Here is a 23,823-nt window from a genome sequence, read left to right on the forward strand (position 1 = left end):
ATCTTTACCCCATTATCATTCCAAGCAATTCAGGTGAGAATACACCCCTTCCCCCCCCACCCCCCCCTTCCCAGTTCCCCCAGCTCTGGAAATGTCAGTCTGACCGGTTATGATGCTTTGCCCAGCTAGTAGGGGAGGACACTGTATTTCCTGAGTACTTGTATTTTTCTAGGCCATTTTCTGATCTCTTGCCAAAGACCTTTTCCCTAGTTCAGTTGACAACAGCTGCAGGAAAACTCCTTCCGGAGGGAGGAGTGAAGACAGAACAGTTTCACAACACTCACACCAGGCAGGATTGGTGCTGCTGTCGGGTGAGGAACGGTCTGTAGGTGAGAGCTGTTGGTGTGACACGCTCAGGGCTCTGCTGAATCATGTTTGCCCGTCGCCTGCCCTGGCGGAGATCCAGTGCCACCATCCAGCCCTGGCAGTCGGGTCACTTTCTGCCTCGCACCAGGGACAGGTGCCAAACACCGAGTGTTAAAGGAATCAGCACGACCGTGGGGCAGGAGCAGCCGGTCAGCGCGCAGCAGAAACAAGTGTTAGAAGATCTGGAAATGCCCCTCGTGAGGAGACCAACGGAGACCCTCTTCCGAGAGCAGCCCAAGACTGGGAACCCGTACTTGGAGGATACTTTGCTTCAGAGTTACTTGAAAACTCACCTTCCTCCCAAGGTCTGGCGCGCATGTTTGTGTTTCCGTGTGTACCCACCACAGCTCCTCCCAGTTGCTGTTTCAGCCTGTGAATTGAATGTTTCTCTGAACCTTTAAGCATTTAACTGGGTGGAATTTATCAGCTTTCTTTAAAACTAATTATGTTTGAGGGCAGGAGTGACAAACAGTGTCACGACATAAACAGCAAGTGGCTCCGTGGCTCCTGGGACTGGGCTGGGTGTTGCAATGTTGTTGTGGGATTGTTGGTGTGGGTATTTGTTGTCTGGTCGTCTGGAGAAGAGAATTTCAGAGAGAAGTTAAAAACTAAGATGCCTCCAACCTCTGCTGTGCTCTTCCACCTCTCTTCCCCCGGGAAGAGGGGCTTTTAAGGAAATTCTTAAGGAATGGGGCTGTTCTCAGCTGAGTGCTCGAGCGGGTACAAAGGCCCCTTGGGGTCTGCTTGGTCTCAGCACAGGCCAGTGGCATTTCTGGGTTGGTTTTCAGCCAGAAAAGACCCTGTACAGGTTTCAGGGGTGCAGGTGGTGTGGTGATACCCTGAACTGTGGGTTTCTGTGATGTGAGCTCGTCCTTGAGGAACCCCTGGGAGCAGGCAGCTCACCTCACTGGCTTTCCTCTGACAACATCCCAAGGTCCACACTGGTTTCCCACTTTTCAGGGACCCGTTCTCATGGAGCAGAGTGTGACGTCTCTCCATGATTTATTGCAGCAGAAGCTGCAATGACCTCTAAAGACACTGGGTGAGCAGAGGGGAAGAACGTGGCTTTCAGTGAGGCTCTGCCCTCCTCTGCTTTCCCTCCAGGTCTGCGATGCCTCGCAGGTACTGGGTGGGAAGAGTGTGGTGGGAGCAATGGGAGCTTGCTTTTGTCACAGCTATCCCTAAAGACAGGAATGAGGCCTCCCTAAGCACCACCGTGGCCTTCTTACCAGAAGAGAAGACGGGAAAGGACGATGCCTTTGAGCAACCGTGAAGACCCTGCTCCTAATCCGCACCTTTGGAATAACCACAGTTCAGGTCTCCCAAAGAATAAAAGGATCAATGCTGTGTTTCAGTGAGGCTGAGAGCTGCCTCCACTTCCCCAAAGAGAACAGCGGCTGTGAAATCTCCCAGAGCAGCATCTCCCTTTCATTTCTGCTCTCGGTCCCTGCGGGGCAGTGTTGCCTCGCCGCTGGAAGGGAGAGCCCCGGCTGCTGTCTGCAACACTGGGAGCCGGCTCTCCATGGGAACACCTTCCTGGCCAGGAGAGCAGCAACCCCCGAAGATCTGGGTGTCCCACCGAAGCAGACACCACGTTGGAAGTTTATTCCTGTTGTACTATTCAGTGGCGAACACAAAAATTTTCCTGGAATGGCACAAAAGATTTCTTCCTTTGTTTGAAGGCGATTTCAGAACACAGAACAAAGCACCTGCTTTTTCTGAGCATTGTTGTGAAGAAGGATATATCTGGTGTTGATCGGCCTGAAAATATGTCCTTTACTATTAAGGGTCACACTCCTAATGTCCAATAATTTGCACATTTCCAATATATTCATGCCTGGAATATCAAGGGGCAGATTAGGGTGAAGGAGATCACCCAGCAGCCTCAGCCCTGATGGTTTACAGGTGTCCTCTCCATATCCCAGTGTCTGTTCTTTGGAGCACTCAGGCTGCTGTGTGTGATGCTCAGCAGTCACAAACACAGGAGTTTTGATTTTGTTCTTTCACCTTGGGAATAAATACATTTATTTGTTTATTGGGCAAGTCAGTGGTTTGTCAGGCTGTGTGTGGTCAGGGCATGAGCTCCCAGCAAGGCAGTTGGGGTTTCTAGGAAATATGGACGAGCTCCCTGTAGTGTGAACTCAAACCAAGAGATCTATCTGGTAGGCTCATGCTCTTCTGCCCACAAAAAAATACCAGGTAAGCAGTTCAAAGGTTCTTGTGCTTCAGGGATCAGCAAAGTCCATGAACTCTGGTTTCCTGGGTTATGCCTTGTAAATAACCTTCAAATGACAAGCACTGGAGGTGCACACCCATCCCAGCTGGGCTCCAATGGAAACAGGGCTGCGGCATGAGCTGGACCAGCTGACAGGCTCTCGTGCATGGTTTGGGCTTGTTTTGTGATTTTTAACACTCTTTCACCATTCACCTGAAGGAAAAGTGGCTGGTCTGAGGGTGGAGACTTCCAGAGCAGCACCTGGACACAGCTCCGTGTGTGTTGGGTCCTCATCACATGTGCAGAACAGCAGAGCGCTGAAGGAATCAATCACACGGGACGTAGCTCAGTGGAAAGTCAATACGGGGGGGGCAGGAAAGGAAGAAGCTGTGTTTGCATTTCATCAACAACACATTAATGGGGTTTATGACTGCACTGTTTTAGGTACAGCAACTATGGCATTCACCTCCTTGAGGAGGGAATGAGTGTCTCTCGAGGGGCAGAGGACAGCAAACAATACTCCTCTGATGGAAGCAAATCAGGTGCTTCCCTGACCCCCAGTACAGCCTCGGATGTGTTTATGCTAATGAGGGTCCAACAGTGCTGGAGGTTGGGTCCTGTTGGCCTGATTTTAATCTTCTCTAAGTCAGGTTATTTAGGGTTGGGCAACTTCACTCATGTTTTCCACAGAAAGGGAAGAGCACTTGCAGAAGGCAATTACTGTCACCTTGAAACAGGAATGTGAGGGAGTTGGAATGAGTCACTCCTCTGTGGTGGGCGCTGGTTTCCCTCCATTAACTGTGGACAGACTGCTCTGTTCTGGTCAGCCAAGCCCAGGGGAAACAAGGGTACATGAATTCTTCTCCAGGGTCCTGTAGGAAGCTAGATGCAGGGTGGGAATTTGAATCAAGACACGTTGCCTGCCAAGCTGAGGATGAAATGATTCCTCCATCCCTCCTTTCCTAACCTGACAGGCAGATAACTGCTAAGCCCAGTGAAAGTTTTCCTGTACAGAGGAAGGCATTCCAGTTTTGGCAGCCCTTCCCCTGGCATTCTTCTCCAGCAGTAAATCATGGAGTGGCTGAGGAACCTCTGGAGACCGTCTCACCCAACCCCTCTGCTCATGTGCATCTGTGTCATTCTCAGCCCTGATACTAAAGCACTTCTGCCTTTTGTGAAATCTAGACATGTTGCCAAAAGTAACTTGAAAAAATGATTTTCAGGGCAAAAAGAGAAAAAGTGTCAGTGGAGCACAGCTGTGCCAGCAGAGGCTGAGGGAGAAGTTGTTGTGCTGTGTTACAAAATGCACAGAAGGGCCAGGTGGCAAGAGACCACTGGCACTGAAGGATAACATGGGCAGTGCTCTGCCTTTCCAGCTGGGACCAAGGCTCCTGCCTTCCAGGGTTGCGCTGAAGGGCTCTTCTTGTTGCTCCATAGGTACTGGAAGAGGTGCATCAGGACCTGGAGAGATTTGGAAACCGCCTGCTAACCAAGATCCAACCCCTGGGATGGGAATGTGAGTTGAATCCCCCGGTGTTCCGGCAGTTCGACGCCTGGGGACAGCGCGTGGATCGCATCGACACCTGCTCGGCCTGGAGGAGGATGAAGGAGATCTCGGCGGAAGAGGGGCTGATTGCTGAGGCCTATGAGAGAAAATACTCCAACTGGAGGTAACTGGGGGAGAATGGGAGCGACTCAGAGCCTTCCTGGTTATTCTTGGCAAGGTTTATCCAGCTGGTTGTGTAACGGGTAACAGATGCTGCCCGGACACCAGCTCAGCTCCTGCTGTCCCCAGCAGCACTGTCTGTCCACTGCAATGTTCCACTTCAACAATGACAGGCCAGAACTAAAGGCCCACACTTGATCATAATAATTTTTGATGTCACCTTCCTGATTGTAAGGCCTGGCATTTCCCTGCACTGCTCCAGCTAACCCAGCTAAAGATCTGATATTTCACCTGCAGTTTCGTTGTGTTCCGGTCCATGGAGACAGACCCACATTTCTTATTGTTAAAAACTGCACCAGCTGGCCTGGTGCTGGCAGTCCCACTGAGACTGAGACACTCTGCTGCTTCTCTTCTCTCCTCCTGGCAGGAGCAGCTTTTGCCCTCTCAGAAATTAGTGGTCTGATCCTCACCTGCTCTGGCTGTATTCTTCCCTCTCTTCCCAGTCGAGATGTTTTATTCTCCCGCTGTTGCACTGCTGTGTAACCCGTCTGTTCTCTCTCTCTCTCTCTCAGCCGCCTGTACCAGGCTGTCAAACTGTACTTGTTCTCAACCTCCTCTGGAGGTTTCAACTGTCCACTGGCCATGACTGATGGGGCAGCCAAAGTCATTGAGGTATGAGCTCAGCTGGTCCCTGAGGGCACAGCCCACGTCCTGGCAGCTCTGGTTAGAGATGGGAGCACCGGCCAAGGATGGAGGAGCACTGATCCACCATCTGGCTCTGGGCACGACCCTTGCTTGCTCTGTGACTCAGCTCCGTCCCCCACTGCCTTTGTCTGTTAGTGACAAAGTCTCTGTGCCCACGCCAGGTTTATGTTTACTTACAGCACTGTGTACAGTCAGGGCTTTTTCTGCACGCGACACCTGCGACACTGCAGGGAGTTGGAAATGTGTCCCAAGTGGAAGTGTCCAAGGCCAGGTTGGACGGGGCTTGGAGCAACCTGGTCTAGTGGAAGGTGTCTCTGCCCATGGCAGAGGGTAGAACAAGATGGGCTTTAAGGTCCCTTCCAACCCAGACCATTCCATGATCCTATGATGTTTTTACTACAAGATTATTTATTTTCCTATTCCTTGTGTGGAGTGGCAGTTAGATATACTGGGCCAGATCCATACCTGGTGTAAATTCACCAAGCCACCAAGACTTTCCCAGTTGGAATATTTGGTTCTGCATCTTAGTGACACCCTTTGCACTCCCTCAGTGGTTGCTTAGGATTCAGAGGAAAATATCCTTTAAGTATCTAACTAGGCATTTTAATTCAAAAAAACAAAACCAGCCCAAGGCAGTTACCTCTTCCCAGCTGGTGACATCCAGTGTACATGAACATATGCTGATACCTGGCACATGGGCTGTGTTGGGAGCTCTCTGTCCAGATGTCCAGCGGTGCTGAAATCTGAGGAGGGTAAGGATGCTCAGCACTCCCCTTTGTAACACAGGGAACACCTTCTGTGTGCACAGTGCTGCAGCAGCCAGGCAGGAGCTGGCTGGCTCACAGGCTCTCTGCAGCACCTGCAGATGCTCCGCAGTGCAGGACCCCACCCGCTTCCAGACCGGCTGGTCTGAGCCCAGGACACACCAGGGGCAGTTAAAGCATCTGTCTGATTCCATCTACTGTGTTATGATCATCTCAGCTTCTTTTCCCTCCCCCCAAACAGTCGCTGGGTATTCCTGGGTCTCTGAAAAGCGCTTTTGACCGTCTGACATCCCGTGACCCCAAGAAGTTCTGGACCTCTGGCCAGTGGATGACGGAGCGCAGGGGTGGCTCGGATGTTGGTACGTGCCCTGAGGTGGGAGACAGATGTGGCAGTGAGAACTGAGAAAATGAAGGGTGTGGGGAGCTTACAAAGCCAGGGAGCTGGTTTAGGAATCCTCTGCATAGCTCAGATTTTTAACCAAGAAAATGCCCAACTTCTGTCCACTGGCGCAAGCAGAACACACAGGCAGGCACAGACCTGTGCTCCTTGCACAGGTAACACACAGATCTCTAGCTCTATAATCTAAACATTGAGCCACACAGTCAAGTCCATCCCAGCTGGGACCGAGAAAGCATCCTTGGCCTTCAACTTGACTAATGTTAGTTAGTAATAAGATTAATTATTTGCCTACTAACATTAATAATGGGCTATGGAACCTCAGAACTCTGCTGCAGAGGCAGAACTGGGGAAGGGGAGTCTGATGAAGCTGCAGCTGGTTTTCTGGTGGAAGCAGTGAAAAGATCAGCTGTGAAGTGAAAGATGTGCATCACTGCAGGGTTCCCAGATCTGTAGAGCCCTTAGTGTTCTCGGCTGTGGTAGCCCCTAAAGAACTGGAGGCACTGGATTATACACGCTGCATTTTTTATCGAGGGTCAATGAAAGAGATTAAAAGCTCACCCATGCTCCATCTTCATAGCAAGAGGTAGCTTAAAAGAGCTGCTGCTTAAACTGAAAAAGCAGCATTGATTGACACAGAAGGTCCCATAAGGCCAAGAAACGTTCCCCTCTCTTTCAGCGAATGGCACCGAGACCGTGGCCAGGAGGCAGCCGGATGGTACCTTTCGTCTCTATGGATTTAAGTGGTTTACATCAGCTGCTGACTCTGATATGGCATTAACCCTGGCCAGGATAGCAGATGCTGAAGGACAGGTAAACCAGTTCTGTTGGATGGCAGAGCCAGGTGAAGGAGCAGGGACATTCTCTTTCTTCCTTGTTTCATCATAATTAAATCCTCACTGTGGGCCTTTCAGTGTCCCCAGGGTTCCAGGGGCCTGTCCCTGTTCTTCCTGAGGGTTCGAGATGAGGAGGGGAAGCTGAACAACATCCAGGTGCAGCGGCTCAAAGACAAGCTGGGCACCAGACAAATGGCAACGGCAGAGCTGTGGCTGCAGGGAGCCAGAGCAGAGCTGGTGAGAAGGAGTTCACCCTCCCCTGGGCACTGGGCTGGCCTGGCACAGCACACACTTCTGGGGGTTTCAGCAGTGATCCCAACTGGAAAAGCTCCCCCCCTTCCATCTTGTTGTCTGGCTGTTCAGCAGTGGGGCTGTGTGGAGCACGGCTGAGAAGAGCTCAGGAAAAGATGTGAGGGAAGAAAAAAAAGAAAGTCATTTTAGGCTGGTCATTTCCCTAATCCAGATGCACTGAGCCAGCTGAGGTACAGTTTGTGTAATGTGCAGGTAGAGCAAGCAACAGGGACCAGAACTGATCATGCCACCTCTCTGGTCATGGAATCATAGAATCACAGGATTGTTTGGCTTGGGAGGGACCTTAAAGCTCATCTCATTCCATTCCATGCCATGGAGGCAGGGTCACCTTCCACTAGACCAGGTTGCTCAGAGCTCTATCCAACGTGGCCTTGAACACTTCCAGGGATGGAGCAGCCACACTGTGCCACAGACTTAATTAACATGGGACAGCCATATTTTAAAGCACTGAGGTGCCTGAGGTCAGACAGGAATGGAGTCCGTGCCCATCTGTCTGTTGGCACCACTTTCACTTCCATATCCACCCCATCCCCACTCAGGGCAGTGTGAAAGGCTCACAGCAGCCTTTGTTCCTCACTGTTCCAGATCTCTGCAGAGGGTCGTGGAGTGGCCTCCATCTCCAACATGCTGAACATCACTCGGATCCACAATGTCATTGGTGCAGTAGCTTCCATGAGAAGGTGAAGGCAGCATGGATCCCCCCCGAGCTGAAGGAGCAGCTTGTCAGGACAAGGGGACTTGGCAACGCTCGGCATTGTGCTGAGTGACATCTAATGCCTTTGTGGGACAAGGCTGGAAGGCAGCAGTGCTGGAGGAGGTTGGGGGTGACCCAGGCTGGGGGTTACAGCTGAACAGGGTTCTTCTGGTGGGGGTGGCTGGAAGGGAATGCTCAGAAGTGGAAGGTCTGACTGTGTTCTGGCTGTGTTCCCTGTAGGATGCTCAGTCTGAGCAGGGAGTACGCCTGCAGGAGGGTTGCCTTTGGGAAGCTCCTCAAGGACCATCCCCTACACATGCAGACCATAGCCCGGATGGAGGTGAGGCTGTTGGGAGCCAAGCTGAACCTGTTGGGAAAGAAAGAGGGCAGAGCTCTTCTGCTGGTAATGAGCACAGCCAGCCTGCCTGTGTGCAGCAGTCAGATGTAGGAGGCTCTTCCTGCTACAACAAGGTGTATGCAGCAAGGGAGCTGCCACATTCTAGTGGGATTTGATCTGATGATAGACTTAGCTTCTCTGCTGGACTTCAGGTTATCCTAAACAATTACCTGGGAGCTCTCTTGAGTGGAACACCAAAGTTCATGAGTGCCCCTGCTGTGACGAGCCATGATCTCTGAAACTGGGTCTTGGCATCAGAGTCCAAGCCTGACACCACAGTCACCTGAACTGCAGTTACCGGACTCCTGTCCAGGAGTGGTACAGACTCACCCAACTTCTCTGGTAGCTCATGCACCAGGAGATGGGCTGTAAACAGCATTTAAAAATTCTCTTGCAAGTTGGGGTAGAGGGAAAAGTGTCAACATCTGTCAAACATAACTTCAAGCTCTAGCTTCTCCTAGCCTGTGGCCAGAACTCCACCTCTGAAAGAAAGGGCAGATCCTATACAGTCCCACAGCACATCTTGATGCAGAGGAGCTACAGTGCTCCATATCCTGATGCTTCCCAAATCACAACTTGCCAGGGAAGTGAGTTGCTCAGCAAGAAATCTGTCACAGACCTTGCAGCTCCTGGTGCTCAGAGACTGACCATCATATGTGTGGTCTCACATCCCTTACCCTTGGAAGGGATGTGGATTTGTGGCCTGGATGACTGGTAGGAGCTTTGCTAAGGCTCAAGCAGTCCTGATGAAGTGGCATTGCCCCCTTCCTCGGATCACAGTGTCCAAGAGCAGCAGCTCCAGAGAACCTTTGATATTCTGTGCTTTGTGCCTTGCCTGGCAGGAGGTCTCTGTCTCTGAAGCTGTGGGTCTGTGCAGGCAGAGGTGGCATTTTCCCCTCGAGGCAGTCCCATGGCACCTCAGCATGGAATCATGGAATCAGCCCTAGTCCCAGATCCCTGGCAGTGACACCCCTTGTTCTCTGCTCACAGGTGCAGGCACGAGGGGCGTTTCTGCTGCTCATGGAGGTCGCTCGCCTGCTCGGCCTGGCAGAAACCAACCTGGCCAGTGAGCAGGACCAGCTGCTCCTGAGACTGCTGGTCCCTGTGGCCAAACTGTACACGGGGAAGCAGGTATGGAACAGGCAGTTTGATTAGCCTGGGAAGGGGCTGTGTGGCACACGGACAACCACAGAGCTGGAAAGAGGGCTGAGTAACACAGCCAACATGAAGGGCAGGGAGAGGGAGTAATACCAGCAGGACCTGCAGCAGGTACTGCTCTGGAGACCGGACTTTGTGGGTAGGAGCCTTGTCCCTTTGCTCTCACCTGAGCCATCTGATGGGGACAGAGACAGCCAGCACTGCTGAGAAGTGCTCCATGTGCCACAGGAATGCTGCTGGGGCTCCCCATTTCCAAGGAGGACACAGCCACAGAGAATATTGTTCGCTGTGAACAAAGAGAAGAGTAGATGTTAAGAGCTTAACATTAGCCTTAACTTCAGGGGTCTGTCCTCTGCTCATGGCCCTCAGCTTACATACACAGAAGCTGAAGGTTAGGGCTCTCCTGGACTAGAGAAACACGCTCCCATGTACCAAGCACACCACAGGTACCTTGCCTAGGAAGGAACTGTGTTGAGACAGACTCTCCTGGGATCTTCTCCCAAGGTCTGGCTGCTCCTGCAGGTCCTCTCTCAGTCTTCATTCCCCAGCTTCTCCTCCTGTATGTAGTAAGGAAACGGCCTCAGGAAGTCAGCAGGGCCCAGTCAGCCCATCCCAGTAGGAACTGCTGTGGGAGGTTTGTTGTTTCCCCTCATGCACTTTGGATCATGCCAGCTCTGCCTTTCGCAGGCTACTGCTGTGGCTGTGGAGGCCATGGAGAGCTTTGGGGGCCAAGGTTACATGGAGGACACGGGTGTGCCAGTCATCCTCCGGGATACTCTGGTAAGAGCAGCAGGAGAAGCTCCTGTGTGTGCCCTAGTCCCCTGCACAGCACTTTGCTTCCCTGCTAAAGACCTTCTCCAGGGGGAACACAGTCCTCCCAGGCTCACTCCAGGTGTGGCAGCTCTTCCCTCACTGCCTTCCTGCTGAGCCCAGCCATTCCCAGGGAGGGGACAGGATGTGTTCCTGGTGCTGGGGTTGTTCCCCAGCACAGTCATGGAGCTGAGCTCCCTCCTTTCCCCTGATGAGGCCAGACATTTCTGGAGATTTCCTTAATATCCCTTAGCTCTGTTTCATGTCTTTGTTCCCTCACATTCCCCTATTTTTGTTGCAGTCACTCCAAAGGCTCCTTCCTGCTCTTGCCCAGCCTCCTCTTCCCCACAGGTTCTGTCCATATGGGAGGGAACAACCAACATCCTGTCCCTCGATGTCCTGCGATCCCTTGCCAAGAGCCAAGGACAGGTGATGGCTGTGTTCCTGTCCACAGTGCAGGTGAGCCCACTCCAAAAGCCCTGCTCAGCCTCATTTTCCCATCTTGGCAGAGCCTTGTTTGGGGTTCATGCTCCTGAATGAGATTGGCAGGGAATATGCCCAAGCTGAAAGTTTTAGACTAGTATTCCAAAGGTGTCTTACAATTCTGCTCCTTAAATAGCAAGATGCAGGTGGTGCTTGTCCAGGGATCCTTGTGTGCAGATACTTTCAGCTCAGCAGTGAAGAGTTTGGCATTGTCAGAGTCCCTCATGACAGGCACCAAAATAAGTACATTTTTAATGTGAGTCACCCTCCTGAATCCAAAATAATTTTGTGGTTTTGTTCCTTAACTGGAAAATCACCACAAGACTGCTGAATATTGAACCTCACTAGAGCTACCTACTGCATTATGACTGTCTATTTTTATTCCCACTGAAAAGATGGGAAGAGCCAGAGGAATTCCATTGCTGTCTCTCTAGATTTGCCATTCTCTGCCTTTGCCTTTAAAGCTGCTCAGGTGACAGGCCTGAAGCAGCTCAGATTTTCATGAAGGTAAATGAGCATCACTGTTTTGGTGTGTGTCAAAAAGGGAGACAGAAATCAGCCTGGGAGGCAGATCAGTGTATCAGAGGGTGTTCTCTCAGAGGTGACATTATTAATCCAGACACAGCAATCCAGATATACAGCAATCCTGGGCATCTGGAGTGCTGGACTGGACTGTGTGTAGCCTTCACTTTTCCATCCACACCCTGTGAGAAGGGAAGTCTGGGACACTGTGCTCCTGCAGCACTGACAGCTAGATAGGGCTTTCAAGATCCTGAGTTATTCTCCAAGTGGCTGCAAATTCTTCCCGTTTCAAACCCCAGCTCAGCTGTGCTCTGTGCACAGCACCCCTCTGACCTCGGGGGATGAGGGTCTCCTTGCCAACCTCCAGACACCTTTTGAGAAAGAAGTACCTCAATTTGATGAGCAAACAAGAAGCCAAATCTGCTCACAAGCAGGACTGAGCACAACTGCTAATGGCAAATGGTCCAGGTGCTGGCAAACAGCAGTTTAGGCTGACACTGCAGGTGGTAGAGTGGAGAAGGAAAGGATCTGGCTCCAAACATCATTTGGACAGAAACAGCCTCCACGGTCTCCCATTTAACACCAGTCCAAACAAACCCCTGCCAGAGGTGCCGTGCTGATCCCCAGAGCACCTCCCTGCTGCAGTGGGAGGGCCAGCTGGGTAATCAGGGGAGCCTGGGGAGGGCCCTGATGCAGAGCAGGGACCTGCACAGCAGTGAGCAAGCTCTGAGATTCATTAATTAACGAGCTCATTACTGTGCTCCCACCAATCACCGTGTGTGAGGCTGGAGGGCAGCAAGCTCTGACTTCAAGGTCTCCAAATTCCAGTAAGTGCCACTGCATTTGCTGTCCACCTCACTCTGAGGCTGCTGCATTTCCAGGGAGAGGGGCTGGGTCAGGCTCAGCTGGGACAGCACTGGGGGTGCTCCTGGATAGAACAGATCAGACTTGGTCAGTTCAAGCTTTTCCCTTATGCCACGGGCAGCCAGGCAGTGGAACCACAGCCTGGGAGGGATTTCTGCCTGCAGGAGCACGGTGAGTTTCTACCCCAGAATCAGGGTTTCACTCACAGGTGATAAACCACCTCTATTTTGAGCTCCAAGTGTCCAAATTTTTCCAGTCTCTGGGAGTCTGGCTCCGTTTGAAACGTCCCTCCCATTCCTGTCTAGTGAGGAAATAATTTAGTCCGTCATAAAGGGATTTTAACTGCCCCAATCCATTTCCTTTTTATTGATGCACACAAACCAAGTACAATGTACTTTATGTTTGTCCATCAAGGCTCTGAGTGTGCAGGATTTGTGCCCAATGTCAGACTGCTTTGCAGAGAGCAGCATTAGTACTTCTCACAGCACTTGTTTCTCTGAAGGTTGGATCAAGGTTGACATCCCCCCTGGCCCCTCTGCCACCCGTTTTTGCTTTTATCCCAGGACAGTTGCCTCTACTGATGGTGGGATGCCCAGTGCTGCTGGTGTTGTGACCAGGAGCAGAAACCCAGTGTTGTAATTACCCTCAGGAAATACACAAAGCTTCCTCATCCTTGTGCAATAAGATTGTGAAAAGCTGATTTTTTGGTGTTTTTAATACACAGGTGAGTTTGTGACAAACCACTTTATTCAGAGGTTATTAGGCTGGAAAGTCTGAGGAGAACACGTGCATGAAGAGTGATTGTGAGAGACAAGGATGGAATCCTGGAATGATGTGGGTGGGAAGGGACCTTAAAGCTCATCTCATTCCATCCCCTGCCATGGGCAGGGACACCTTCCACCAGCCCAGGTTGCTCCAAGCCCCGTCCAACCTGGTCTGGGACACTTCCAGGGATCCAGGGGCAGCCACAGCTTCTCTGGGCAACCTGTGCCAGGGCCTCCCCACCCTCACAGCCAACAATTTCTTCCCAATCTCCCATCTCTCCCTGCCCTCTGGCAGTGGGAAGCCATTCCCTGTGTCCTGTCCCTCCATTCCTTGTCCCCAGTCCCTCTCCAGCTCTCCTGGAGCCCCTCTAGGCCCTGCAAGGGGCTCTCAGCTCTCCCTGGAGCCTTCTCTTCCCCAGGTGAACCCCCCCAGCTCTCCCACCCTGGCTCCAGAGCAGAGGGGCTCCAGCCCTGGCAGCATCTCCGGGGCCTCCTCTGGACTCTCTCCAGCAGCTCCACGTCCTCCCTGTGCTGTTCCCCAGGGCTGGAGCAGCTCTGCAGGGGGGGTCTCACCTGAGGGGCAGAATCCCCCCTGCCCTGTTGCCCACGCTGGGGGATCAGCCCAGGACGTGTCCTGGATTCCAGCTCCACCGAGGGGGCAGTTTCAGGTGGATGCTGCACAGGCCCAGTCATTTCATGTTGTACTAAAATTTTATCAGCTGGAATTTTGAGACAGAGCCTTGAGTGTACTTTAGAATTCAATTATAATCTGAAAAGTGCCTCTAAAGTAGCTCTGGGCAGTTTGCTGATTATTGCATTTGAGTCACTTCAGGTGAAATTTAGGCATATCCCAGAGCAGTGTCTGAACTCCAGCCCTCTGTGCATCGTGCAAGGCTCAGAGTCAGCTCCTGCCTCCAGAGTGTCTGTGTAAGGCTGTAACTCAGGCTGGAAATCAGCCATACAATCTGAGACACATGGTGGTGTTTGCAGGTTCTTTTCAGAGCACAACCCCAATTTTCAGGCAGCAGGAAACAAAAGGAGGTTACTGAGGCTGGGCTGTGTGTTTGCCTAAAGCATGAGGTGGTGCTTTCAGCCCTGCTGGGGATGTTCTTCCTGTTGCTGTATTTTTAGATACTCATGATTAGCCTTGTAAGTAAGAACCATTCTGACCACGTTGCTTGATGGAGAGAAAACAAATGAGCAGCATCTTAAAATTCCTCAGTGAAAACAGAAGGAATCAGAAACGTTGGAGCTCTGAAGCTCTTTTGCTGATGATTTCAGACAGAAAAGAGCAGTGCAGACAGGGCAGTGATGTCTGTGCCTCCCCCCAGTTACACCCTGGAGCTGGAGCAGAGCAACATGCAGGAGAGAGAGCAGGAGCTGCTCCTGCCTCGAGCATCACCCCTGGAGCAACTCCCAGCCTCTCACTCCCAAATGCAAGGAGGACATGGAAAACCCCAGCGTGATCTTCCAGAAGGAGCTTTTGGTTAGGAAAGGAATAAGTTCAGTCTGAACAAAAGTAAAAGTGTAAAATTGGAGGGCAAAGACAAGGTCTTTTTGTTCCCCTGAGGTTATAATGATGCTTTTTTGTTCCTGCTCTGTGTTTCCAGGGGTGTAAACTTCCCAGCTGTGTGGTGGTGCCCCAGCCACAGTGGGAGGTGCTGACAGGAGCACGTGTTGTCTCTGTTCTGGCTTCCACCCAACCTGCTGGGAATACGCTGATGCCTTTGAGGTCTTTGATCCTTGTCAGTGGGCTTGGAATTCTTTGGGCTTTCTCTTGGCACTGGGGCTGTGTTTGTATTTGTCCAGCACATGCTGGGGGGAAGTTGTGCCCCTGGAGCCCAGAACAGCAGCACTGGGGATGTGGGATTCTGGGCTGAGCAGTTGGAGAACATGGAGAGGGAGGAGCTGGGGCACAGAACAGAGCCAGGCTCAGCCTGTGCAGCCCAGCCCAGCTGGATTCCAGTGAGAGGAGCTGTGTGCTCACCCCAGCACTGACACCTAGAAACAGCAACAATTCTTTCTGTGTAACTGATTCTCACCAGTTGGGTACCAGATTTTACCACTTTTAGTCTCGTTTGCAGGTTATTGGTGAAGCCAATTAATGACCAGCAGCACCCACTGTGCTGCTCAGACACCCAGCTGTGGGGTGCTCTGAGCTGGTCCCTCAGTCCTGCTGTGGAGAGACAGGTTAGAGCACAGTAAACATGGGATCACAGCCCACGAGGCAGGGCCAGCCCTGAACCAGGCAGTGTCCTGTCCTTCCTAACAGGGAATAACACAGGAGATGCAGGGGAAAGGCGTGGGAATGCCGTGTCCAAAGAACAACTATTCCAGACTCTCTTGGCAGAGTATCACTTGTGCTTTCACAAAGTATTGGGGATGTTGGAGAACAGTGGCCTGGCTCAACCAGGGGAGATTTCAGGTGGTGCTTTGAGGCACAGCAGAATGCCTGAGGTGCATCAGAATTATGGAATGCTTTTGGACGGAAAAGCCCTCGGAGATCACTGAGTCCAACTGTTCCCCCAGCACTGCCCAGGCCACCACTGACCCATGTCCCCACGTGCCACATCCACATGGCTTTTAAATCCCTTCAGAGGTGGGGACTCCACCCCTGCCCTGGGCAGCTGTGCCAGGGCTGGACAACCTTCCAGTGAAGAAATTTTCCCAATATCCAACCTAAACCTCCTGTGGTGTAACTTGAGGCCATTTCCTCTTGTTCCAGGGCCTTTCCCACTGACACAGTTGCAGAGGAACACTCCTTTAAATGTGAATTTTTCTGCCTGGACACAGCATCTTTGCGGAATTAAAAATATAAACCCAGGAGAATTAGACCCTGATACAGGTTATGAAGTTGGAGAGAGCTGGGGGTGAGAGCTGGTCCCCACATGCAGCTGGGAAGCCAGCATGGAAACAGCAACATCCTGGGGCTGGCCACAGGAATTCTCCATTCCCACAGTGAGGGACCTTCCTCTTGGACACATCCCCTTCCCTGCTGCTGCTCCCCGCGGGCAGTGCCAGTGGCACCACCGGGCTCTGAGCTCGCTGTCAGTGCTGGGAGTGTGCAGGCTCCCACCAGCCCCTTCCCTCGCAGGAGGCGAATGTGCTGCAATTTTCCCTGTGGCTGTTGTTTGCAGGAAAAGCTGGAGCTGGCATCGGGCACTGCTGAGCTGGCCCCGGCTGTGCAGGGAGTGCGGGGGGCCCTGGGCACCCTCGCACAGTTCCTGGAGAAAGCTGGACCAGAGCCCACCGTGACCATGGAGCTGGCAGCCAGAGACTTCTCCTACAGCCTGGCACGGATCTACACAGGTGGGGCAAAGGCAGGAATCACAGAATCCTGGGAAGGTTGGACTGGAAGGGATCTCAAAGCTCATCTCGTTCCACCTTCCACCAGCCCAGGTTGCTCCAAGCCCCGTCCAACCTGGCCTTGGACACTTCCAGGGATCCAGGGGCAGCCACAGCTTCTCTGGGCAACCTGGGCCAGGGCCTCCCCACCCTCACAGGCAAGAATTCCTTCCCAACATCTGGTATAAATATACTCTCCTTCAATTTAAAGCCATTCCCTGTGTCCTGTCCCTCCATTCCTTGTCCCCAGTCCCTCTCCAGCTCTCCTGGAGCCCCTTTAGGCTCTCAGCTCTCCCTGGAGCCTTCTCTTCTCCAGGGGAACCCCCCCAGCTCTCCCAGCCTGGCTCCAGAGCAGAGGGGCTCCAGCCCTGGCAGCATCTCCGGGGCCTCCTCTGGACTCTCTCCAGCAGCTCCACATCTTTATGTGCTGATGCATTTCAGACCAGGAAAGGTCTGGGAGTCAGTCCCAGACACCTGGGTCACACCTGGGTCAAGGGTGGAGCTTTAAAGCTCAGTCCTCACCTTTCCCACTGAAGAAGTTCAGCCTGAGAAATAACCACCAGTTGCTTTTCCCAAGTCCTGGGCAGGATCCTGGGAATGCTGACATGTCCTGCTCTTCCACAGGAGCTCTTTTGATGGAACATGCAGCCCGGCCTGGTGCCTCCTCCACAGACACCTGCGCTGCCCTCAGGTAGGCACAGCCCTGCCCGGCCCTGCCTGTCCAGGGTGATTCCATGAGCCATGTGGGAGGCTTTGCTCTGCCTCCCAGAGTGATCCCCCCCCCGCCATGGCCACACACAGTTCCCAGGCAGAGACAAGCAGCACTCTGGGCTGGGCCCTCAGCCCCAGGGCTCTTCCCTGCCATGGGATATCTCCATTCTTGCAGTGATGGGATCTGACAGGGTGACACCAGCCCTGTGTGAGCCCTGTGTGTGTCCCAGGGCTGGCACAGACTGTTCCCTCTCTCCATGCAGGTGGTGCAACCAGGAGCTGTGTCCAGTGGCCGCGGAGTCGGGGTCTGGCAGTTACAGGGCCGGGGCAGCACTGCAGGACAGTGCCCTGGTGTATGGAGACAGTGCCCTGGTGTATGGAGACAGTGCCCTGGGGCACGGGGACAGCGCCCTGGGGCATGGGGGCAGCCGCCTGTGAGGCCCACAGCCCCACCACACACAGAAGGTGGGCTGAAATCCAAAAAATCCCTCCCAAAATCCTCAGGTAGCTGCAAATTCCAGGCGTGGTGGGGACATTCCACCAAGGGCCAAACCAAACCCTTCAGGAGTGACCCCCACCTGCCCCAGGCTGAAATCCCCAGCTTTGGGCCATTTCCTAATGCAGACACAGCCCTGGGAGTCACTCCAAGATGCTGGAATGTTCTCACCATGATTTAGGCAAAGCCCAAGTGATCAAATGCAGACAATGACTGGAAGCAGCAGCTCTTCAAGTGCCAATGGTGTTCTTTTTGAAGAAAACCAACCAAAGCCAAACTCAAAACTCTCTGAAGCTTATTAAACACAGAAAACCACCATTTTTCCCTGTTCACCTTCTTGCTTTCCAGGGCTAACCATGGGCTTCCACCCTGGCACCTGCTCAGGGTAGGGTTTGCTCCCAGGTCACCCACCGTGACTCCAAGGGTCAGACAGCCCTTCCTACCTTGACCTCCTCAGGAACTGCTGCTTTCTGAAGAAAAGAGAGATTTTTATTCTCTGTGGCCTCCAGAAAGCTGAATAATTCCCTGTGCATGTGTCCCAGTGATGCTGCAATCCATCCTGACATAAATTCTACATAAGTTGTGGATTGAAATCCAGTAACTCTCCACCTAAATGCTGACTGTGTGCTTCTCCTCCCTCAGCCTGCCAGTTGACCTGCTTGGGATTGCCCTGATGACTACAAGTTTTTAATTAAAAAGTTGCTAATAACAGAAGAAAAGCACTAGTAGGCCAAAGACAGCTGGAATTTATAGCTGGGAAGTGCTACAGCAGCCAGGAGACTGAGTGGGAAGAAGGGGAAGGAGCTGTTTGCTGAGCATGGAGCTGTCCAGCATTTCCCTGAGGCCAAACCAGCAGATCCAGGAGGACACAAGGGACAAACGCTGCCTCCAGGGAGGAGCAGAGTGGAGCAGTTCCAGTGGGATGCAAGGGAGGCTCCATGGGCTCTCTGTGTCCTGGCACAGCCCAGGCTGAGCCAGGCAGAGCTTTCCTGAAATCACACAAATCCCATTAACCAGTCCCAGCACCAAAGGGCTTCCTTTGTATGTGCATTGAAGGGAATAGAGTATTTGGCCTTGAAAAGCCCCCAGCAGTATAGAACCATGGAATGGTTTGGGTGGGAAGGGACCTCAAAACCCATCCAGTCCCACCCCCTGCATGGGCAGGGACACCTTCCACCAGCCCAGGTTGCTCCTCATATATGAGCTATAATTTGCCTAAAAATAAGCCCCACAAACTGGGAGCTCTGCAGATGCCCTGACACAGAGAACAAGGGACTGTGAAATCATCACTGTGCAGGAAAATGAGAAATTTATTAAGATCTAAACATTCACTCTGAGGCTGAAGAACTGCTGTTGCACACAGGTGAGCACGAGGGTCTTACACGTCCCACTGCTGCTGAACAGCTCTGCCCTCGGAGCTTTGCATGATTTCAAACATTTCATGTGCTTCAAGTAGTTAATCGAGATTTCAGATGTCATTTTAGTACAAATCCCACCAAAAAAAAAAGGTACAATCAAACACATCACCACTGCAAGGTGTAAAATCATTTCGTGGCAGGACTGCAGGAAATCAGTTTTAAAACCCAGATTTGTTAAATAATAAGGTCAAATTTTAGTAGCATTTAAAAAATGTCCAAGTCCAAAGAATATGGTGACCTGAAATGCCAAAATGCAACAATTGGAGCTCTGATGCCTGAACTGACCAAGACACCAAACTGTCCCTGAGGGCAGAGCTGTCCCCAAGGGCCCTGAGCTGACCCCAAGGGCCCTGAGCTCCATCAGGAATCACCATTCTGTCTTTTCTCACCAGTCAAAAAAAGAGCCTAAATCGTTGCTTTGGCTTTTTAACCGAAAAATGTAATTCCGAGGGGCTCAGGAGCCAGTTCCGAGCGATGCCAGCGATGGGCAGCCCTAAGGACTGTGTGACACCTGGTCCAACCCTTACCTGGCAGAGCTGGACTTCACTCAGCACTGGCCGAGCCCCCCTGCCAGCACAGCCCAGCAAAACAACATCTTCTGACTCCAAACCTCGTCCTGGGTAATTCCAGGTCGATTCAAGGGGCAGTTACAGACTGACTGTAACACACCCCCACCTGTCCAACGGCCTCTGAGCCTGCTCAGCCTCCTGCACGTGGCTACTGCCCTTTGCAGCCCCCCAGCCCCTCAGGACCTGTCCCAGGGTGGGCTCTGTCCCACCCCGACAGCCCTCCCAGCGCAGCACAGCTGTTCCCAACACCTCCTTCCCCTTCCCCACCAAAGAGCAGCAGATTTTCTACACTACAACTGCCCCAGCACTCACCTGCACCGCTCAGGTGTGATCACTGAGCACTGCCCGGGTGTGAGATCACTGCTCTTGAATGACTCTGGTGTCACCTCCCCTGTCAGGGAGGGGTGGCCCCGCCACTGTCCCACCTGGGATGGAGCCCTTCACTTCCCAAAGATTTCTGTTCTGCAGCCGCTGTTTGTGATTCCCCAAATCCCCTCTGCCCACGGAGGTTGTTCCACAGCCCCTCAGCTCCTTTGTGACAGCAGCACCGCTGTCCTGGCAGGCTCCCGGGCTGCCGAGAGCTGGGACTAAGGGGGAAGGAAGTTCCTTAGGAAGAACTGATCCCTGGGGAATGGGCTCGACGCCCTGTCAGCCGTGTCCTCCTCTGGCAGAGCTGCCAGGGCACCGCTGCCCCGACAGGAGTTTCTGCACCAAGGGCTTCACAGCCCGTGGGAGTTAAAACCTTCTCTGCGAGCAGAGCAGACCCGCCCCCGGTGTTCCCAAGGAGGGGAACGGCCCAGCAGGGCAGTGCCCGAAGGCACCGACGTGCACACAACACCTGCAGGGCAATGAGCTCCTGGCAAAGCACTCACAGGTAACTCGAGTGTGAAAGGAGCTCTACGAAATCAAACTGTGAGGTGTAACTGAAACCCTGCTCCCTTGTGTGTCCTTAACTGTGCCAAACGGGATCTTTGTGCTGCTTTCTCGCTCCTGCAGATCCCCCCAGTGTGAGCACAGCTCTGCCCCGACCTGCTTTGATTTGATTAAATAATCACCATCAGATCACAGAACAACTGAGTACGAGGTCCTGGGATGGGACAGGTCTGGCCCAACATCACTCACAGCTGCTCAAGGAGCTGCTCAGACTCCTGGGAATTGAGGGCAAATCCTCCAAGAGAAGAAACAGCCTTTGGTGGGTGAGCTGAGGGATGGGAGCACAGATGGGATGAGCAGCAGTCACAGGAAACTGGGAATAACTGGGCTTTAGTGCAGGACAAAGACCAGTTGAGTTTTCCACCTTTTGGGAAAAAAGATCTCAAACCTGAGTGAGTTTGGTTTGTTCCCAAAGAGCTGTAGCTCCACCAGCACTGGGATAAGGCAGGAACTGTAACAGTGACAACTCCGACCTCCCCCACCAAACCCCACTGAAAGCAGGGGAATTCCCTGGAGACCTGAGCTGCTCCTACAGTTGGGCAGCATCATCAGAGTGAAATACGATGGTGGGTTAAGGGGAGAAAGGAAAACGTGGGATGGAGGGAGCTGAGACTCCAACACCAACAACCTCCAACAGTTCTCCCTCCTTCGAAAACAGCACTGACTGTACCAACAGAACCTGGGGGAGGGGGTGGGTTGTGCCTTTCCCCCTCCCTGGGACCAGGAAAACCAAGTGTAAGATTTATTTTTTCTTCTGGGTTTAGGAGCAACAGTTTGTTGTTCCTTGCGAAGACACGGCCTGGAACACAAAGCCAGAGGCAGCAGCTGCTGCTCCTTTTCCAAGGCCTCAGTGCTCCCACTGAACCTCCACCACGTCCCCTCCGAGGGACAGGGAAGCAAAATAAAAAAATTAGAAAGTGTGTTAGCAAATGCTCCCATGCAAAAGTCTAAACTTTATTCACTTTTATTTATATATTTAACAATTCTAAAGTATTTACTTCTCGCTTTTGACAAAAATGAAAAATATAGGAGCACTTTACTCTCTTGTGGAGAGAAGGGTTATTTCTGTACACAGCTACGGAGAGAGAGACGCTTCCTCCTTTACATACAAAGAAAAATAATATTAATAAAAAAAGTGCTTCATCGATCCAAAAAAAGCCTAAAGAGCCGCAAGCGTTTATTCACACTGTACATCCCAGCCCTCCTGGCACCAGGAGCTGCGGAGGCTCCGGCTCATCCTGCCCCACACGAGGTTGGGGTAACACCCCCAGCCCCGGCCCTGCCCCCTCCCCATTCCCGGGAAGAGCCGGACATTCCCCTCCTCCCGCTCCGATGCCTGAGCCTCCGTTCCAGCACCCACTGCTGGGTCAGGAACAATTCCTGGACACCCCTCGGAGAACCCACCTCAGCCCCGCCTTTCCGTCCTTGTAGCTTTGTCTAAACCCGTGCCAGGGAGATCCCAAGATGCTCCGTCCGTTCCCAGAGCCCCTCCCCAAAAGGACGCAGCCTCCTCCTTCCTGGACATTCGTTCCTGCCGGATCCTCGTGGGGTGGGGAGGGCACAGTCAGACCCCCTGGGCCTCTCCCCTCAGACCCACCGAGCTCTGCCAGACAGTTTATCTGTGTCACCCTCCTTTGGATGTGATTGTGACATTCCAGGGAAGGGAAACGCTCCTTTCCCGAGGTTTCTTAGATTTTGAGCTGTTGTATCTAGAGCTCTCAAATACTCCAGCAGGATTGTTGGGAATATCACAGAGCAGTTGGGACTTTGCCTAAGGAATACACTGTGAGCAGGATCTACGCTTCCTCTGCCAGATTGCACTAAGCAGGATTTATGGGATCTATGGGAAGGGGATGAGCACCTACTGCTGAGTTACAAACAGATACTCGGGAGATTCACACTTCAGTGACTGGGATTGGGGCAGAAGGAAGAAGGGGGATCCATGATGTGTTTTGGATTGTTGTAAGATCCTCAGGCAGGTTTTTCCTATCTGGGGTACACTGAACACAGCCTGGGAAAGGAGGAACATCCCAGGAGGATGCCAAGCACCAGTGCACTCCCCACGGACCGAGCCCGGAGACTCCAGCGGGTCCCGGTGCCTTCCATCGGTTTGGAGTCTCAGTAAAGTGCGAGTCTGACCCACCAGGGCCTGGGCCTGACCTTGGCAAAGCTCTGCTCCCACAGGGAACCTCCTAGAGAGGGGACAAGGACAAGGCAAAGATCTGCTCCTGTCCCACTCGGATTTGAATCATGGATTGCATGGACAGACCTTTGGAGAGGCCTGGTGTGACACCATCTCACCCCCCCCAACATTCCTGAGCCAACAGTCCAGGTGATCCCGCTCCAACGGCTCAAAGCTCAGGGATTGTGTGTGCAGGGGATCCCCTGGGGCAGCCACCGTGAGAACAGAGAGGGAGAGGGCTCTCCTGGGAAGGACATTCCCACCTCTTGTAGCAGCAACAGGTTCCCAAACAGCAGTTTCTGGTTTGGAATTACAGGAGTGATTGAAAGCCCTGGAGGCTCCAGCTCTCGAGGCTCTGCAGCTTGGCTGGCCCAGTTCCCTCCGCTCCCCGCTCCCAAACCCTCCGAGCGGGACAGGAACACCCACGGGATCCTGGCTCTGGCCCAGCCCCTTCCCACCTCCACACCCTCCCGCAAACAAACAAACATATATATATTATTATATATACACACACACACGGACACACGGACAGGACAGGCAGGGAAGGGGGAAGAGCTGGAAAAGGAGACTCCCACAATCCAGCGGCGCATCCTGGATGTCCATCCCGCCCACGCCCCAGCCCGACCTCCACAGCGCTCCCGCAGCCTCCCAGCCTCGGCCCTCCGGGATCCGCCTGTCCTGGGGAAGGGCCGGCTCGGCTGCTCCCCGCCGCTCCCAGGCCGGGAATTCAGTTGGACGTGGCAGTGATGGGCTTGTCCAGTTCGAGGTCCAGGCTGGAGCTGCCGGGGTGGAGGCTGCTGTAGCAGGACTTGCAGACCCTGCTGGGCTCGAAGAGCTGCTGGCTGGGAACGGGCACCTTCTGGTTACAGCAACTGGAGCAGAACACGTTCCCGCAATTCCTTGTGTCGGGAACAGAGGAGAGACGGAAAAGGGAAGATTAGAAGCAGTTTGATAAAGCTGTAAAATGAGATATTCCCAGTGCTGTGATGGGGTTGGCCCTGGAGACACTCTGGACCAGGGCACGGGCAGGGACAGCTCCAACATCTGCACTGATCCCTTCTCCAGTCACAGCAGACATCCAGGAATGGACACGGGAAGGAGCTCGGAGGTAGCGACAGTGTGGGATTGTAGCTCATCAAACTCCTCTGCAGTGATGGGTCAGCTCTCTGCCATGTCATCATGGAATGGCTTGGGTGGGAAGGACCTTAAAGCCCTT

At 52.9% G+C, this 23,823-nt stretch overlaps 2 protein-coding genes across 11 annotated transcripts in view; one reads left to right on the plus strand and one right to left on the minus strand.

The window, feature by feature from the left end:
- Positions 1–244: 244 nt before the first annotated feature.
- Positions 245–19,025, plus strand: LOC116796041 (acyl-CoA dehydrogenase family member 11-like). Of its 4 annotated transcripts, none has more exons than XM_032706273.1 (15): positions 245–671; positions 4,019–4,251; positions 4,820–4,919; positions 5,958–6,075; positions 6,793–6,926; positions 7,028–7,186; positions 7,847–7,941; positions 8,196–8,295; positions 9,343–9,483; positions 10,198–10,290; positions 10,672–10,779; positions 16,091–16,262; positions 16,923–16,989; positions 17,273–17,474; positions 17,634–19,025. In XM_032706273.1, exons 1-14 carry the CDS (start codon positions 372–374, stop codon positions 17,445–17,447), a joined length of 1,995 nt encoding a protein of 664 aa, XP_032562164.1. In that variant the 5' UTR covers positions 245–371; the 3' UTR covers positions 17,448–17,474; positions 17,634–19,025. The 4 variants fall into 4 exon arrangements, with proteins under 4 accessions (XP_032562164.1, XP_032562165.1, XP_032562166.1 ...); XM_032706274.1 differs by having other exon boundaries at positions 17,854–19,025; XM_032706275.1 differs by having other exon boundaries at positions 18,148–19,025.
- A 2,333-nt stretch (positions 19,026–21,358) lies between these two features.
- MTMR3 (myotubularin related protein 3) overlaps positions 21,359–23,823 on the minus strand; it is a 79,352-nt gene continuing 76,887 nt past the window's right edge. For all 7 annotated transcript variants that reach the window (XM_032706271.1, XM_032706262.1, XM_032706267.1 and 4 more), the window contains one exon: positions 21,359–23,506. In XM_032706271.1, the coding sequence (XP_032562162.1) occupies positions 23,335–23,506 (172 nt within the window). In that variant the 3' untranslated portion in view covers positions 21,359–23,334. The remainder of the gene's footprint in view (positions 23,507–23,823) is intronic.

The sequence above is a fragment of the Chiroxiphia lanceolata genome, chromosome 18 (genome assembly GCF_009829145.1).
Source record: "Chiroxiphia lanceolata isolate bChiLan1 chromosome 18, bChiLan1.pri, whole genome shotgun sequence".
NCBI classification, from domain to species: Eukaryota; Metazoa; Chordata; class Aves; order Passeriformes; family Pipridae; genus Chiroxiphia; species Chiroxiphia lanceolata.